Source organism: Sebastes umbrosus, chromosome 3, assembly GCF_015220745.1.
Source record: "Sebastes umbrosus isolate fSebUmb1 chromosome 3, fSebUmb1.pri, whole genome shotgun sequence".
Classification (NCBI taxonomy): domain Eukaryota; kingdom Metazoa; phylum Chordata; class Actinopteri; order Perciformes; family Sebastidae; genus Sebastes; species Sebastes umbrosus.
In genome coordinates this window covers 38,003,346-38,022,064 of record NC_051271.1, presented here as the reverse complement: position 1 = coordinate 38,022,064, position 18,719 = coordinate 38,003,346, and the positions used below count along the sequence as shown (strand labels likewise).

General features: G+C 41.9%; 1 protein-coding gene across 2 annotated transcripts; it reads right to left on the bottom strand.

Moving 5' to 3' along the window:
* Positions 1 to 556: 556 nt before the first annotated feature.
* Positions 557 to 17,905, bottom strand: dtd1 (D-aminoacyl-tRNA deacylase 1). 2 transcript variants are annotated; one of them, XM_037765115.1, is made up of 6 exons: positions 17,724 to 17,905; positions 17,223 to 17,313; positions 13,266 to 13,501; positions 11,429 to 11,526; positions 5,826 to 5,981; positions 557 to 2,577 (listed from the first exon to the last, which is right to left on the bottom strand). In XM_037765115.1, exons 1-5 carry the CDS (start codon positions 17,764 to 17,766, stop codon positions 5,826 to 5,828), a joined length of 624 nt encoding a protein of 207 aa, XP_037621043.1. In that variant the 5' UTR covers positions 17,767 to 17,905; the 3' UTR covers positions 557 to 2,577. The 2 variants fall into 2 exon arrangements, with proteins under 2 accessions (XP_037621043.1, XP_037621042.1); XM_037765114.1 differs by having other exon boundaries at positions 5,817 to 5,981; positions 17,724 to 17,901.
* Between the last annotated feature and the right edge of the window lie 814 nt (positions 17,906 to 18,719).

Below are 18,719 nucleotides of genomic sequence, written 5' to 3'. Positions count from 1 at the left end.
CTGCCCTTTACTCAACACTCCCTGTTCCCACCCCGTTACAGCTGTAATCAACTGCAGCCCTCTCAGATGTTTGGTACAGTACATCAATAATCCAAGGCCCCCACAGTCTACTTCCTCCTCTATTACTGTAAAGCCTGTCTGGCATCGGGATCACAATGCAGTCACTGCAGAGGAGAGCTGCAGTTCTAGCCCAATTTCAAGCAGTACTTATAGGCTAGGTAGCTAGCTAGCAGACATATTTGGGTCATGTCTTCCCTCTCTGAGAGCTCCCAAGTCCGTGCTCCAGCAGCTCCTCTCCCTCTCCACCACGACATGGAGAAACTTCAGCTCAGCACCAACGGAAGGGAGAGAGAAAGGGGGTGGGGGGATATGGTATGGTTGGCCAGGAATAGCTTTTCTGAACTAAAAACAAAAGCTAAAGAGCTAAAGTTGGGCCAGTATAGATGGGCCAGGTGGTGATGCTGAAAGGAGAAATAAGGACAAGCGTTCCTGCTTTTGCATCACACAAACCGAGCAGACGCAAGAAAGCAGACGCACAAAACACAGCACGGGCCACTTTTTTTTATTGACATCTTTATAAAATGGAAACAAAATGTACATTCAGATCCGTCAAGCGACAGCAGGACAGCGTAACAATCAAAAACATGAATAAATAGTAGATGTATTTTCTGCCCGACCACACTGGTGCCGGTGTTCACTGATGGTGGAGCACGGCTGGCCCTTCTCCATAGAAGCGAAGTTACATGTAACAGAGACAAAGTGACTCTTGGTCACTAAGCCGAAGCTACTCGATCCTAAATCGACTACAGCTGAAGCGAGCGGTACGGCGCTATCCCTCTCTGTAGTCATAGCGATCACTTCCTCTGTGTGGGTGTGGTGGGGCAACAAAACCAGGAACAGTCTACGAGACATCAGATCAAATCTTTTATTTTAAGGTCCGACTGAAATCACAAATAGTTGTTACAGTTAAAGATCATGTGAAAGTTATTTTAAATGCATTGCCAATATTCTTTTTTTCCCCATTGAAAGGAAGAAGAGATGCATCAGAAATGCTCCTTAAGCCAGTGGAGGTGATTGATTGACAACAGAGCAGGCAGACCAGCCACCACAGACAGACAATGGAAACAAACTTGCGTCAGTACTTATAGTTTACTAGCTAAGGACAGGGGGGCGGTACGGTGGGCTCTTCTGTGTGGAGTTTGCATGTTTCTCCCCGTGTTAGCGTGGGGTTTTTCTCCGGCTTCTTCCTACAATCCAAGGACTGTGAAGACTCCGTAGGTGTGAGCGTCCGTTTGTTTGTTTGTTAGCTAATTTAAGCAAGCTACTGTATATGTGTGTATGTATACTGTGTCCATGTTTGTAGGAAGAAAAGGAGACATTAGCTAGAAAATGCCAGTTGTTGTTCAAAGTCGAGAAGCTTTTTTTGTGTGTTTCGTTGCGGTTGCTGTCTAGCTATAAAATATAAATTTCGGATTTATTTTTTCTCAAAAGAGAGCACAGCTCATGTCATGTGCTGTAGCAATTTCAGCTGGACCTTAAAACTTACAGTCTATTCATACAGGTACAACAACCTTTTCAAGATAGACTTTTATGTAAGGGATAATGTACAGCGACCCGGTCATTGTTGTGAAAGAATCCCCAACGGGGCGATGCCGCACCCCGACGCGAAGCGGAGGCGTCTCTCATCGCCCTGAACCGCTAGCTGTACATTATCCCGCTTATTACACGGCTACTTACTGAAGAAATCAATATTTTGACACAAAAATGGTCCGCCAGAGTCCGACATCAGAGCTGCGCCAATAGCAACGGTCTGTTGTACATAGCAACAGTCTGTTATAGAGAAATAACAGACCGCAGAACGCCATGATTGACCAATCAGAAGTATCAAATATTCAACACGGCCGTGTAATAAACATGTATATTACATGTCGTATGTATATGTACACCTCGTGATTGGTGTATTTATACACCAATCACGAGGTGTCACTGGTGCAATCAGTATAGCAAGGCTGTTACGGACATAGCTGTCCTGATGTTCTCGTGCCGGTACTATAAGCCAAGGGCTTGGAGCTGAGTTTATGCTTCGGGGTCAGTGCCATGACTCTAAACACAGATTAAGTGGGGAAAAGCGGGCTGAGAGTGAGACAGACAGGCAGGGAGAATCTGAAAGAGAAAGACACACTGAGACAGAGCCAGATGGAGTTATAGGAACAAGGAATGATGGGCAGTAGGAAATAGACTTAAGAAAAAGAGTAACTACTGCTCCACACAGCATAGTGCTGCTTATGTCTGTTCCCTTCCTGTGCGTCCTTGTTTAATCTCCCTTCATCAATCTAAGAGAAGTGGGGGGCTGTCTTGAGGTTAGACTTCTTTACGTTACACCTAGCCAGTTCTATCTGATTGCGGAGGAGAGAAGCCAAGGACACCAGCGAGGGGGGCGATGCTCTGCGACAGGCTGAGAGAATCCTGCTGATTTCCAAAGGAAGGAGGACAGTCCCCCGATCAGATGTAAGAGTCACTGAGGATTAAGGCCTTCCTGAGGAAACTGGGCTCGCTGTTATGTCCCCGCTTTGACATCTGCATGAGAGAAAACAGAACAGAATCATTTTGGGGTCAGGGCTCTTCTCATTTGTACCATCATTAGACAGTCAATCGATTTAAAACAGTGATTAATCGCAAATTATTCACACATTTTTGTCATCATTTGTCAAGTATTTAATCCTCTTATCAACATGGGAGTGGGCAAATATGCTGCTTTATGCAAATGTATGTATATATTTATTTTTAGAAATCAATTAACAACACAAAACAATGACATATATTGTCCAGAAACCCTCACAGATACTGCATTTAGCATAAAACAATATGCTCAAATCGTAACATGGCAAACTGCAGCCCAACAGACAACAACAGCTGTCAGTGTGTCAGTGTGCTGACTTGACTATGACTTGCCCCCAAACTGCATGTGATTATCATAAAGTGGGCACGTCTGTAAAGGGGAGACTCGTGGGTAGCCCTAGAACCCGCTTGGCGAGCAGCAGAAACCGTCATGTAAGCTGTTCATATCAACATCAGAACATCGCAGCCGGGAAAGGAAGACCAGAGGAGATAACGGAGGACTATCACATATTACTCATTCGGAGGAAAGCGCATACGGCTCATGTATAAGTCATGCAAAGCAAACCTCGGGAACACCAACTCTCTCTTTAAAGTATGCAGCGACAGAGCCAAGCAAGCAAGTCCTCTTGTCTGACATCTCTCTCTTACATCCAAATGTCCCTCTCCCACCTCTCCTTCCACACATTTCACACAAGTGCTGCGCGTGCTCGTGCTCGTCCTCGTCCGAGATGAAAAACCAAATAACTCTCTCGACTTCTCGGACTTTATTCTTTTTTTTGCAGCTTTCTCATTTCCCCTCTTTCTTCCATCTCCCTCGCTCTGGCTCTCTCTCTCAGACAAAAAAGGCCTTATGTAACGAGATGCTGAAGCCTCCATGTCTTACCCAACATGCACTTGAGGATTACAGTGCATGGGCCCCCATGTAGTAGAAGAGTCTGAGATGGGACTACAGTCTTACAAGGTGCCACATGGAACAGGGCGTGTGTGTGTTTATGGAGGCGTTATAGAACAGACAAAAGTGTAATGTCAGCGCGTGTGGACAGAGGAACAGGAAGTATGGTCGCTGTTAGAGTGCGGTTGCAGTGCTAGTTTGGCGGTGTATCCGTTAATGAGTGTGCCTCCAAGAGAGGCGGCAGCAGCAGCCTCAGCAGGGACAGCAGAACGGACTCGGAGGGAGCTGACTCAATGCCTCCACCATCTCTATTCTCACACAACTCCTCTGTTTTTGCACTAGTAAACAATTACTGAAGGCAAATATGAGCAACCCCAACCCCTCCTCATCCCCACAATATGAGCCACAGAATGAGAAACAAACAGGTCTGTCTCTCATGAGCGTTGCTCAGTTTCACTGCAATGTCAACAATATCAAAGAGAGCCGGCAGAGACAGGAAGAGGAAGAGGAGAGGTGGAGGACAGAATGAGAATGAAGTCCTTTTCTCCTCTCACTGCACATTTAAAGCTGCCATATTGTACTTGACACAATACAAGTATGTTCTGTATACTGTATGTATATGTATATATATATATATATATATATATATATATATATATATATATTTATATATATATATATATTTATATATAAGGGCTGGGACAATACACCTATCTCCCGATTCGATACTATCACAAAGTATTGCGATTTGATATTACAATTTATTGCGAGTTGAATTATACACTTGGACTTTACTTTAGAAATTATCTAAATTAATACACTAAAAAATGTTTTATTTTCAGCATGTATGTAGTCAGAGATGTCCTGAAATCAAATATATCAGTTATTGTCAGACATTATTTATTAACTTTTTTTCCAGCAACCGAAAGATCTGAGAATGAAGACATTTCCCTCAATAAATTAGTGGTATTTTCTTTTTAATTTATAAGGGACATGAAATGTTTTATACTTCTGGTGAATATAATCCAATCAATCTGATTTCCATAGATGTATTTTGTATATACAGTTCTCTTTGTTAACACCTTATTTTGAAAACCGGACGTAGTCACACGTGTCTACTTCCTCTAACTTCTCCAAGTCTGTCTCTAGCTCTGCCGTCAGCTCCGTTCTCTTTATCCATCCATGGTCAGCTCCATCGGGGCCGTTTGAATGTATTTAACATAAATGTCAGTATATGGGTGCTCTACAGTTGTAGCGTCGGCTGATTTGACCACGGAGATAAGAGTGACTGCCGGCTCGAACGCACGTTACCGCGATACGATAACGTTTCCTGTCCGTGACAGAGTTAGCATGCAGCTTTAGCCGTGATGTCTAACTCTGCTTTTCCTGTCAATGTGTGAAACCCAAAGTGTTTCCATACTTTACTGGATGTGTAGTGTTTACCACGCTAGATTCAACATGTGAGGGTGCAGGTCATATCCACGCTGACCCTCCGACATTTTCTACTTTCTTGTTTCTGCTCGCTGCTTTATATGCTCTGGCTGTATTAAGGTAGATGTTGTGTTACTGGTGTGTTTTAAAAGGTTAGTTTGGATTCACCAAAGTCACACAATAACACAAACAAACTGGTAATTAATAACTAATGTGGTGGATCAATATTGTGATATTAATAATGGAAAAAGGTGCTATGTGTAATGTAAAAGGAGAATTAGCACCCAACTCTGCATTTCCCCTCAGCTCTGCGGAGCTTTATAGCATCTTTTAAATCAATGTTTTGGTTTTATGGCCCACATCTTTACTGTTTTGGTTCAGTCTCACTGCTCTCATCAACCTTTATCCAGCTACAGCAGGCAGCTCTGATATATAAGCTCTGATAATCCAAGCACCTGCTCAGCACCAAACAGCAGAGAGACAGAGTTAGCAACTAGCTGGTGAACGTAGTGGAGCATTTAGCAGCTAGAGAGACAGATATTTTTCTCAGAAGTTGATGGTGGAAATTGTGTCAACCCAAAAATTGCTGCAACAACTACGACATAATAGAGCATGGGACTGACTATCATATACTTCTATCATAATGTTTTTTACCCTTATACAAAATGTATTTTAAGAGACGATTAGCCTTTATAACATGGTGAATGATTAAAGACCTCAAATTACACTCTGAAACACAAGATATAAACTAAATACTTGATGTTTTAAGGACCTGCAGACACCCGGTGTGTGTGTGTGTGAATGAGCATAGACTATATGTGACATGTGCATACACTTGTGTGAATTTGTATGTACGTTTCCTCGGCTCTCTCACCCTGTTGACCTAGGTCTCCCTCTCTGATGACACATCACCATCGGCCCCGCTGCTGGCGTTGGGGTCCTGTCGGGAACGTACGGCGCCTTTCTCCCTGCTCGACTCTGAGGGGCCCTTGGAGCGCGTCTTCTCTTTCCTCTGCTGCTGCTTCTCCTGCTTGGACAGCTGAGGAAACACAAGAAACAGGAAAAGCTTGGTTCATAAAAACATTTTTTACATTTCAATTCATGTGGCCTCAACGTGTACAACCATGTCAAAGGAGATGACAAAAATGGTTTTCTGTAGGACACATGCCATGAATAATAAATGGAAAAGATTGGATTCTGCCTTCAAATTTGCCCCAACGGGACATTTAGGTATCCAAGGTAATCCATACATGTGTTTGCTCCAGTTTACATTCAACCTGCATCATATCATTATTTTTCAGTAGGTCTATTTTTCCCCCAGAGAAAATGATTGAACTTTGAAGTTTTATGTGTTGATTGTAGGGCCGTCAAAATTAACGTGATAATAACGCGTTAACGCAAATTTGTTTTGACGCCACAAATTTCTTTAATGCATTAACGCTACTTAAAATGTTTAGATTGTAGAGGGCTCAGTTTTAAAGCTAGATCCATCGTACCAACCATGTCATGTTAGCTTGGCATGAAGGAGGCTAAATAACGCTCCAAACTTACACTCAATTTTGGTAAAGAAAAACTGGTATGACCATTTTCAAAGGGGTCCCTTGACCTCTGACCTCCAGATCAGTGAATGTAAATGGGTTCTATGGGTACCCACGAGTCTCCCCTTTACAGACATGTCCACTTTATGATAATCACATGCAGTTTGGGGGCAATTCATAGTCAAGTCAGCACACTGACACACTGACAGCTGTTGTTGCCTGTTGGGCTGCAGTTTGCCATGTTATGATTTGAGCATATTGTTTTATGCTAAATGCAGTACCTGTGAGGGTTTCTGGACAATATCTGTCATTGTTTTGTGTTGTTAATTGATTTACAATTATAAATATATACATACATTTGCATAAAGAAAGCATATTTGTCCACTCCGATGTTGATAAGAGCATTAAATACTTGACAAGTCTCCCTTTAAGGTTCATTTAGAACAGATAACATTTTTTTTTTTTTTAAATCTGACGCTGCACAAAAAATAATTTTGTTGCTAATCATTGACATATCCCAAACTGTGAAAAAATATCCCCCAAGTATTTAGTATACAGAAAATAATATTTTTTTTTTGCTTTTCCCCATTTAAAGGGTTACAATTATGAGAAATTAATATCTGGTAGTTATGATCAGGTCTGAAGTTGGTTAAAAAAATTTAACTCAGTGAAAGTGTAAAATAATATTAATGTATCATTTTATGTCAGTTTGTGGATGCAGACATTTTTGTCCTCTATAGAACATCAGAGAAGACAAGTAAACTTGTGATATTAGAAACACATCCCCCTTTGGCTGAGCTGGAACTGAAACCTTATCAGTCTGGGGTCTTCTGGTGGCTCACTGGACTGAGGCGCACACACCATGAACCGTGCTGCATCATGACCTTTGCGGCATGTTCAGTATTCACCCAAAGGTGCCAACATGCATGAGAATTAGTTTAAATGAATTAAACAAAGGAGGAGGAAGAACACGTCAGCGCCACAGACCAACACTCCGCATCTGACTTGTCTTTGTGAATGCACAGCCACTTTGATTCTCTCCTCATTCGGAGCTATTCTGGGTTTGTCATATGATCACTTCAATGAGTCTATTGTTGTGTCTGCGTGCACTGCCTCTCACACACTCTAAAACAACCCTTCCCAGTGCCACTCAGTCAGTAGACACTACTCCAATCAAATCACTCCTCCCTTCTTTTCTCATTGTATTCTTCACGGTCTGTGTAACACCACAACAGTAATGGTGAAGTCGGTCTGCTACCCGCCATCTGAAAAAGGGCCTGTAAACACAGATGCTAAAACTTTAATGGCTGCCGGGGAAATATTTATGAACTAAATGTCATCTTAAAAAATCCAAAGCATTGCATAAGACATTACATTATTCAAAGAGGACAAAAAAAAAATCAGTGTAATTCCCATTTGAACCCATTAACATGCTGTAGTGTCAAACCAGGCCTACTGACTTTGTTGACAATATAACGCCGTGAACAAACCTCTTCTTGCCATATAGCGATCAACATTTCAATGTTAAAAGCTACATTCAAACCTCAAACTCTGATTCCCAACACAATAAAAACCTGATTTAAAGGGACTGTTTGTAACTTCTTACACGTATGAATCATTGCGGGTCGGTGTACCATGTGCGTTCGCGTGTGGCTACGCTGTTCAGACTCAGACTCCAACACAAACTACACGGAAGCACCAAAACCACAAAGTGATATCTAGTGAAGCCCGTCTGTTAGACAGTGTTGGCCGCGGTCGGAGGACGCGGGGGAGACCGTAGCTTTGGTCTCCAGGGCCGGAGTCTCTGCTGTACTCTGCTCCTCTGCCTGCCTTCACTCACTCACACACCACGTTCGTTCTTGCTCTTTCGCTCCACTCTCACATGCATTCGCGCACACTACACACTGCAGAAGAGTTAGTTTAGCTCTGAGAATATCTAGTGAATGTACAGTGGACGTTTGTGCAGAAATAACTGCTGCAGCTCCTCCAGACCAACAGAGGTTTTCCATGTCTTGTGAAGTGACGGGGCTCTGCACAGAGAAACGTTATCGTCTCTGACTCCGGTGTCTCTCCTGTTCCCTCCGGCCACGGTCGGGAGGCTGAGGCAGGAAAAGTACTAGGACAGCTAACATTACTGCCAAGCAGGTGAAATATAAAGTGATATTGTGGTTTTAGCTGACGTGTGTCACCTCACTGTTTTGAGCGATGCTTGTTCATGTCTATGTAGAGCGAGCGCGAGCAACAGGACTTTCGTCGACTTAACGGCCACAGGTGTCGCTGTTAGCAAGCAATTTCTGATTCTTCATCAAAGATCAAACACTTGGTTTCAGCCCAGAGCCCAAAATAACAAAATGCACAAACAGTCAGGTGACCGAACTCCAGAAAAGGAACCACTCTGCTCTGGACCCCCGGTCGCTCAGCGTCCCCAAAGAGAACATCCAAACAGTATGATTTTCATTGCTCTGGATAACACCATTGTTTGCTGGCCGCTTGACCCTGCAGAGGACTAAATCCCTGATTCATGGAAAGAAAGGAACAGTGTCTGTTGGCCATTGCTTCATTCCCCCCCATGCCAAGCGTAGCCTATTGGCTGGCCTTTTATCCCTCATGTTCAGCCTTGGCTTTGGCTCCTCGGCCCCCACAGCAAAACATCCCAAAACAGACAAGATTAAAATTCTGAGGACTGCTTAATATCCCTCCCTTTGGGCTAGCGAGCCAAGCCCACCAAGGGGAGAGCAGCCAAAGCCGGCTTGTAGCCAAAGCATAAGGACGCTGGCCGGGTTCTACGGAAGTGACCAGAATCGATTCCGGAGGACGGATATATGAACTCCTTCTGGAATAAGAGGCTGAGGGAGGTGTATGGTGATATCGAGAGGTGAAGTTAACCATTATTGTAGTTTTATTTTTAAAACAATATACATTAAACTATGCTCAATTTACCAAAAGAAATAAAAGAGGGATCTGCAAAAAACACATTTTTTCATTATTTATTAATCCAGAGGTTCCTTAACTTGGAGTGAATCTGAAGTTGAATTGATTCACAACAGATAGTTTGACTTGTGAAACTAAACACATTATGAATTCCTACTTTGTATTACATTAATTAATGGAACACAAGTTATTAATTCCTCCTGATGCTACTCAAAATGTCTGCTGTGAAAAACATCTATTATTCTTTGGAATGATAATGAGTGCTCTGATGCTAAGACAGCTATCAAGATTCAGCTTAGTGTCATTTATTCAGAGAGTGAAACAACATGTCGAGTTTGACAGGGAAGGAAATGGAGAATATGAAGAAACTAATCTGGCCCCGGAGTTCACCGTCAGTGTGGCAGTAGAGCCTCGTGTCTGTTGGGTCTAAAAACTCTGTCAGTTTGGATAAAAATTGTACTTGCATTATTGTTTTGGGCCAACAGAAACCAATTAAGCTAATATTGTTACCAGTTGATGAAAACACGTTGTTTTGGCTTCCAAAGGAAGGCATGGCACTAAATGCTTGGGAACCACTGAATAAAACTATCAATCTTTTTTATTAATTGAAATAATAATAAAATTATCAGTCGATTAAAATATGTAATCACGATTAATCGCAAATGAATCGCACATTTTTTATCTTTTTATAATTTTTTACGTTATGCATTTAGCATACAAAAAAATGCTCAAATCATAACGTGGCAAACTGCAGCCCAACAGGCAACAACAGCTGTCTCGTGGGTATCCATAGAACCCATTTACATTCACATATCTGGAGGTCAGAGGTCAAGTGACCACTTTGAAAATCACCATGCCAGTTTTTCCTCGCCAAAATTTAGCGTAAGTTTGGAGCATTATTTAACCTCCTTTTCAACGAGCTAGTATTAGTTTCATGTGATACCAGTATCTTCACTTTAGCTTTAAAACTAAGCTCACTACAACCTAAAAATCGCAAGTTGCATTAATGTATTAAAGAAATTAGTGGCGTTAAAATGAATTTGCAGTAGCGCGTTTTTATCGCGTTAACAACAGCCCAAAATAAGTTAAATAATAGATCATAAAAATAGATAAAAATACCCATACTAGGACTAGGTGCAGTGATATCATTTCAAATATGATACCTAGGTTTTGGTACTGATAACAGATAAAAATGTGTGATTAATCACGATTAAATATTTGAATCGATTAACAGCCCTACAATTTATATATAGGGGTTATAACTGTAAAATGTCCTGTGTTAATGACCAAATTTAAGGAATTAAATATTAAATATTTCTACGAGCTACGTGTATGTAAGATTTTTTTTTTCATATAAACTATAAATTAGCAATATAAATATTGACCTAAAACCTTACATAACAATTAAACAGATAAAGTCAGTGTTAGTGAAAAATAAACCAGAATTTCCTCAATTTTGTCTTTGCACAATCCATGTTTCTTACTTATATCATTAAAAAAACTGCTCTACATGTAGAAGCAAGAGCCTCTGCACACAGCAGGAGAGTAAATATCACCACCTAGTGGTTCAAAATGACAAATACAATGAGTCACTGAAAAGTGGAATGACACTGTACAGTACGCATGAATTCAAGTTGAGAGCTGCAGCTAATTCTGTTTCCTTTACAATGGAAGAATAAATGAGAAGCCAAGTCAATTTGATTTAACAAATCACAGATTTGTCTCCAGGGGCTTTAAGAACAACCAAAGGTTATTTTACATATTCACTTTGAATATGTATGTTTAACTTGTTACTCTCAGTAAAAACGTACCTTAGACAAAACAATCTCAATTCTAGGTCATGTTACTGGCTTTTTTCTGGGATTGAAATTGTATCTGGTAACTGAGCCATCTCCATGATAACTGAGAAAACGCTATCCACTAATGTCAGACAGAATACAGTTGAAGTGAGGGGGTTAATGAGGGCACCTTGAGTTAAGATGTTTTTTGTCAAACTACTTCATGCTCAATAACGTACCTGTTTGGGGTCTGTAGGGCCAGTAGGTGACATCAGTTCAACGGTAACAGGTCCATCGTTTTGAATGTGGACCTGCATGCGGGCCCCGAACTTCCCGTCTAGAAACACAAGACGAAACAGACAGACATATTACGAGCCGTAAAGAATGAGACCGGAAGTCAAAAATCAAAGATAAGTTTCATCTATTAGCATCACTGCCACAGTTAGCCTACAGTTTAGTAGCCCAGTGCATCCCAAATGACATCACATCCTAATATTAATAGGCAGCAAACGCAATTTGTTTGGCATCGGCAGGCGATGTTTCGTAAGGATGTAGGATAACGTGGACCCTTGAGACATTGGGGACAAAAGACGAAGGGGCTGTAGGAGGACAAGAAGTTTCAGCTTAAATGTTCTCCTTTCTTCCACTGGCTCCGTGAGATTAATGACACCATCTGCACAAAGAAAACTGTGGGCCGCGGTGAAGAAGCGCTGCATCATCATATTTCCTCTCTGGAGGGGGGGACTAATTAGGAAGCCTTATGCCTCCCTTGCTGGGACAAGGTGTTCTCCGCATCTGCTCCCCGGTGGGCTGACCCAATTCACTGCCACCGTCACCGCCGCGGCGTCACAGCACCGATAATCCACACCTCCCACCCCCCCGAAACAGCTCTATAACCTTACAGCGAGATGGGAATACAGGCAATTAAATAGCAGGGGGGACAGGGCACCGGTCCACACTTATAAGTGAGGGGCGATAATGGTGACCCTCAACACTTTGGTTTTTAATAAGCTCGGAAACTGTAAACAACCCGGGCTTTTTTAGCCGTGCTGTCCTCCAACCTCCTGAGACTCTACTGAAACTGGCCTCTTGTTCTGACCTCCACACTTTTCACAATAACACTTTAAATTCTTATTATTTTTCGACTTTGATTTCACAAAATCCATTATATCATGGAAATTATTCTCAAAAAATCTGAAAAATTAATGAATTAAAAGGGACTGCATGTAACTTTTTGCACGTATAAACGAGTGTTAATTGTTTTTTATTGCCAATGTGTGAACAGGTTGTAACCTAACCTAAAAAATGAGACGACTGTCTGGATTTCTTCTATCAGCCTGAAGATGCTTTTATAAAAATCTAGCCCGTGATTGGAGACTTTGACCAATCACAGGCCATTTCAGAGAGAGAGAGCATTCCTATTGGCTGTGTCCTCCGGTGCTCCTAATGACATCTGCAAGATTTCCCAGACCAGAGGAAAACAAGCAATCAGAGCTGATCTGAGGTCTGCTGTCCATCTGTATGAGAGTCGGCCGTCAATCACTCACAAACTCCGACCAAACGGTCAAACTAGGCAGCACTGATCAAATATGAATCAATATTCTGTTACTGTAATGTCTATTTCTCTCCTCACATGTTTTCAGAATCATCTTGTAGTGCACGGTTTAGCTGTAAAATGAGGAGGTTTGTGACCCGGCAGCCATTGTGAAATCTCCAGGAAATCTCTTAAAGGAACGCCAAGTTCCGGTCACATGACCGGAGCACAGCCAATAGGAACGCTCTCTCTCTGAAATGACCTGTCATTGGTCAAAGTCTCTAGTCACGGGCTAGATTTTCTAAAGCCTGAAAACAGAGCCATGAGGAGGTGCAGAAATCTAGTTTTCTCTCAGAACACTTGAATTACAATATGCTGAAAGGTTATTATGGAATTTTTGCCCAATGATGCCAAAAACATTCTGCCTACTGCAGGTTTAAGTGTTTTATCAGCTCCCCTCTAAGGCCGAAGAGCAGCAGGTGACACCACTGTAGGACTATAAAGGGAATCAGTAAAGATGGCTACGTCATTGGTTCACCCACCTTTAATGAGCTCCGGCTTGTAAGTACTCCTCATGTTCTCCAGGATGCTATTGTAGAAGGGCTGGGACAACTCTGTGGGCATGGCTGAGTGAAAGTCGGGCTTGTTGCCTTTCAGTATACACTGCAGTGTGAACTGGCTCACACACAGCACCTCAAAGTCCTTGTCCATGACACTTTTGGTCCACGCTCTGCCGTTCTCGTCTTCAAACAGCCGCATGTTCAGGATCTTGCGTACTCTGAAAACACACGAGGAAAAGCACAATCACTCTAATCAATCTTTCTGTAAACTAAAAAAAAAAAAAACATAGCATGAAAGTCTTCAATTCAAAACATACTCAAGTCTAAAAATACTGGAACCAGCATTCAAATTTACCCAGCATGTTTAAGTTTTAATTGTAAAACTCACCAGAGGTCAAAAAACCAAACTCCCAAAAAACAACAAAAGAAAAATCAGTTGAAAACTAAAATGAAATAAAAAATACTGAGGACAAGACCTTAGTGCCCTTGGTGGTGCCCAGCCCGTTCTCATTCCCAGGGCGTCAAATAACGACGCTATGTGACGGTCCCATAAGGCACTCTTTAGTTCCGGTATGAGACGCACCGGGCTTTCCATTAACTATAATGTAAACCCATCCGCAGCAACAGTAAAGGCTCAGGGAGAGTGCTGTGGTGACGTAGTTTAAAGAGCAAAAGAGAGACACCGTGCAGCGGGAGGGGAGGTGGATGGGCCCAACAAACACAAGGCTTTCATCCAGGAGACCGCCGTTAGTGTCCTGCGCATTAAGCTTCACTTTCACGTTACAATCAGCTGTTCGTTTATGTCCCATGTTCACAACATTCAGTGTCATTTTCACCTTACAAATGTAGTAGTTTTAAGCCCAACCATGGTGTTTTTTTTCCTAAACCTAACTATAATGGTTTTATTGCCTAGATTAATTCACAACATTAAGCATGTGTTTACTGTTTACTCCCTTGGAAAAAATAACCTATGCTAGGCTAAGAGGTAGCCCACAGTTTTTCTATAGGATATGGTTTAGGATATAAATAATTCATTATTTATTTATATATTAAAAAAAAAGGTTGTTTCTATCTTACTACCATGAATTATATTATTATAGTACTTATTACCTTCAATTTTAACTAATTAATTAAATTATTATTATTTATTTTTTTTCCTTTAACTTAACTTTTTCTGTAACTCTTACTCTCGGGATGGGAGGAAGGCTGGACCTGTTTCTTTGTGGGAGTGAGAAGCGATGTGTATGTGTGTATAATGTATATGTATGTACATATTAAATGTTAAATGTAAAATGTAATTTTTTGTATTATGACACCGGTGTTATTCTGGACGAAAAGAGAGCTGAGCCGGAAGGCAAAGCTCTCGATCTACCCGTCAATCTTCGTTCCTACTCTCACCTATGGTCATGAGGGTTGGGTCATGACCCAAAGAAATAGATCGCGGGTACAAGCGGCCGAAACGGGTTTTCTCAGGAGGGTGGCTGGCGTCTCCCTTAGAGACAGGGTGAGAAGCTCAGTCATCCGTGAGGGACTCGGAGTAGAGCCGCTACTCCTTTGTGTTGAAAGGAGCCAGCTGAGGTGGTTAGGGCATCTAGTAAGGATGGACACGACCAGCTGGGAGGAGGCCACGGGGAAGAACCAGGACTAGGTGGAGAGATTATATCTCCACACTGGCCTGGGAATGCCTCGGGATCCCCCAGTCAGAGCTGGTTCATGTGGCCCGGGAAAGGGAAGTTTGGGGTCCCCTGCTGGAGCAGTTGCTCCCGCGACCCGACCACGGATAAGAGGTTGAATTTTCAAAAAAAAAGACCGAAAAAGTGACGCTGAGGGGTCTCACAAGCGTCAGTATATTACGAGTTGGGATGAGAATGTGTTGCGGTGCCCCCTGGATGTAAAACATATGTAACTAGGCTCACAGATGAATAAAGCCCTTACCGTATATGGTGGTATGCAATGCTTAAAGTGGAAAAAAATAAGTGCCAGTACTCTGTTATTCCCACGTTGCCTTGTGTATCGGCCGCTATCAGCTATCTCTTGTGACTTATTCCTATTTATTGATTATTTCTTCAAGCATGTTTTACTGTGTCAGTCATAATCAGCTGTGGTTGTATTGCTATATTATTATACTTGGGCTATGCATCTTCTATAGTAGGTCTATAATACTCCAATTATATTCCTACTGGAACATTATAGGGTTAAGGTGGTGTGTTTAGTGTTAATAGTGCTTTCCTGTGTTATCTGTAGCCTACAGTATAGTAGGGTATCATTCAGGTTTTAGGAGCAGTGTCCCAGTCAGGATGCTCCTACATATATTATACAGAGACACATTCTGAATTTCTACAGTGAATAATAGATTCTAGGAGATATTGAGTGTGGGGGTCCTCCCCCAAGAAAATTTGTGACTTAAAACTATGACCCTTATTATTACTAGTTAAATGATTATTTTATTATTTACTTCGTCTGAACATTTCGTGCTTCTGGAAATTTTGCTCTAAAAGAGCAGATTCAGAAAACTTTTAAGTAATGTTTTATTAATTATATTTGTTCACAAATAAAAAATAAAAAAAGTAAATTATTTTACAAAAAGGACGTGAAATAAATAAATTACAGCACCCTCGTTTTCCTCGTTCTTAGCATGGATGTATTAAGAGAACTAGATACAGCGTTTGAGGCGGGCTCCCGTTCATTCCTGTGAGAGTTGCTCAGTGGCGCACGAGGCCAAAATGGCTCGACTTCCGAGAGATAAAGTACCCAGATCATCCGGCGATCTTCCGCATCCATTGTGCCCATAGAGCAGGCGCAGTAGCGTTTCCTTTAACTCCACCTCCCAGCCCTCGCTCCAGCCTCAGTCTGGGTCTCATTCACATGAACGGAGGAAGGGAAATACCTCTGGATTCAGCTAGTAGTGCATTTTACAACTTTTAGGACCTAATGATTTAAATAAGGGCTATTAGAGTGTTCATACTGGTAAGTTGATTCACCTAAAAAGAAAATGATCCGCTGAGTTACAGACGTCTCTTTCCCAATGTAAGTCTATGGGAAAAAGTCTTTTTGGGCCCTAATGGCATCACGTGATGGACACGGAAGTTGTAATACCACCGTTTGGCCACTATGAAAACTGGCATCAACGACCGGCGCTCTTCCTGGGGACTTGGTTCTTAGCTGTAAAATTAGACAGTTTGTGAACCGGCCGCCATGTTGAGATCAGTTGAGGAAATACCAAGTACCGCCCACCAGATGGAGCAAACTTTCTCATTTTACAGCTAAACAGTACACTACAAGATGTTTCTGAAAACATTTCACGCAAGAAATAGACATTACAGTGACAGAATATTAATAAATATTTGATCAGCGCTGCCTAGTTTGACCGTTCGATCGGAGTTTATGAGTGTTGACAGCTGCCTCCGTTGAATGAACAGCCAATAGGAACGCTCTCTCTCTCTGAAATGACCTGTGATTGGCCAAAGTCTCCCATATTTTGCTCGATTTTCTAAAGCCTGAAAACAGAGCCATGAGGAGGAGCAGAAGTCTAGTTTTCTCTCAGAACAATTGAATTACAATATGCTGAAAGGTTAATATGGGATTTTTGCCCGATGATGCCAAAAACATTCTGCCTACTGCAGGTCTAATGGGACATTTTAAACTTGTCAGTGCTCTCTGTTGAACAAACTGGAATGGAGACGCTATTTACAAGTCACCTCCCACATATCTTGAGCATTTCTGTACTGACATGTCTTGTCATGAGCTCTAGCAGAAACACATAGTACAGTTTTGTTATTGTTGATATACCATATATAAGTTAATAATTCCAAATCCATCAGTGTGGTGTACGGCACATAACACAAACTAGGTTTTTGTGGCACAAATGTTCAAACAGTGATTTCAAAGGCAGTCAGGGTTGTGTTCCTGGTGTTTCTGGTCCCACCCACATCCACTCACAAGTAGTCAGCATCCTTCTGGGTGTCCTCCACTGATATACCCAGCAGGATACACAGTCCCCGTCCTATTGAGCTGATCTCTTCTTCTCCCACTGTAGGAAAACAGGAAAAGGTTGATGAGTGAGCTGTGGTCATTCAGTGACGAGCAGCCCAGACTGACAGCTGACAGACTGAATGACATCAGTGTGTGTGTGTGTGTATGTGTGTGTGTATGTGTGTGTGTGTGGCTGTCATTCAGCTGTCAGCGCCACCGACATCCAGAGGACACGTTCATCATTCTGAAATAACCTTTACTGGTTTCCTCCGAGCTTGAACAGCAGCCAGCAGCCAGCTGTCTGTACTCAGAGACACAGACACGCCTTCACTGAGTGCTAATGCTAACCTAGCTAGGTTAGCTAACATTGACGGTAATCAATAGCAGCTATTAGCCTGTTTAGTGACATTATTGAAGGCGTTATTCACCGCATCATACCCCCTGCCCTCAGTTCAAACCACCGCTTACCTGTCACGGTCGCCTTGGTGACCCTCTGAATGATAGCTTTCATTGTTGTGGTTGTGTTGGGCGCACGCTCTCTCAACTTCCTCAGACACACAGACCCGCGGAGTGAAGAGAGGAGGGCGGGACGCTGTCGCCCTCTAGCGGCCGGAACCGGAACCAGGGATGTGTTCAGAGAAGAGGCCGGAACACGGAACACGGAACACACATCCTCTCCTTCTTCCGGAGGTTTGCTGAACCAAAAATACTCTCAGACCCATGTGACTTATTTTTTTTTTTATTGAAGATATTTCATTTACAAACGTTAAGGGTCTGGAATTACACTTCTTAATATACAAGGCACAATTGGATAGGAAAGATAACTTCAATTATAAAAAATATAACAAATATAAAAGAGGGTAGACAATTACAACGGAGTATTAGGGCCACATTGAGGAAAAAAATCGGAGCTTTCGTAAATAAAGTCATAATATTATGAAAAAAAAGTCGGAATTTAATGAAAATAAAGTCCTAGGTTTACCAGAAAAAAAGTCGTAATTTGTTGAGAATAAAGTCATACTTTTATGAGAATAAAGTCATAGGTTTACGAGAAAAAAGTCGCAATATTACGAGAAAAAAGTCGCAATATTACGAGAAAAAAGTCGCAATATTACGAGAAAAAAGTCGCAATATTACGAGAAAAAAGTCGCAATATTATGAGAATAAAGTCATAAGTTTACGAGGTCGGATGTTCGATCCCTGGCTGCTCAGGGTCACATGTCAATGTGTCCTTTAGCAAGACACTTAACCCCAAATTACTCCCGAACCTGTACATATTTAGATTAGATCCTGATGGGCAAAATTGGCACCTTAGCAGCCTCTGCCATCAGTGTATGAATGTGTGTGTGAATGGGTGAATACTGACATGTAGTGTAAAGCGCTTTGAGTGGTCAGAAGACTAGAAAGGAGCTATATAAATGCAAGTCCATTTACCCTTTATCCCTGCAATAATGCTGTAACAAT

Bases quoted from the DNA above. Each gene is read 5' to 3' on its own strand.
- dtd1 (XM_037765115.1), bottom strand. From the start codon at position 17,766: ATGAAAGCTATCATTCAGAGGGTCACCAAGGCGACCGTGACAG. The intron at 13,502-17,222 runs GTGAGTGGATGT...GTGTGTTTTCAG, and splicing joins CAGAAGGATGCTGACTACTT to AGTACGCAAGATCCTGAACA. The intron at 11,527-13,265 runs GTGGGTGAACCA...TTGTGTTTCTAG, and splicing joins CAAGCCGGAGCTCATTAAAG to ACGGGAAGTTCGGGGCCCGC.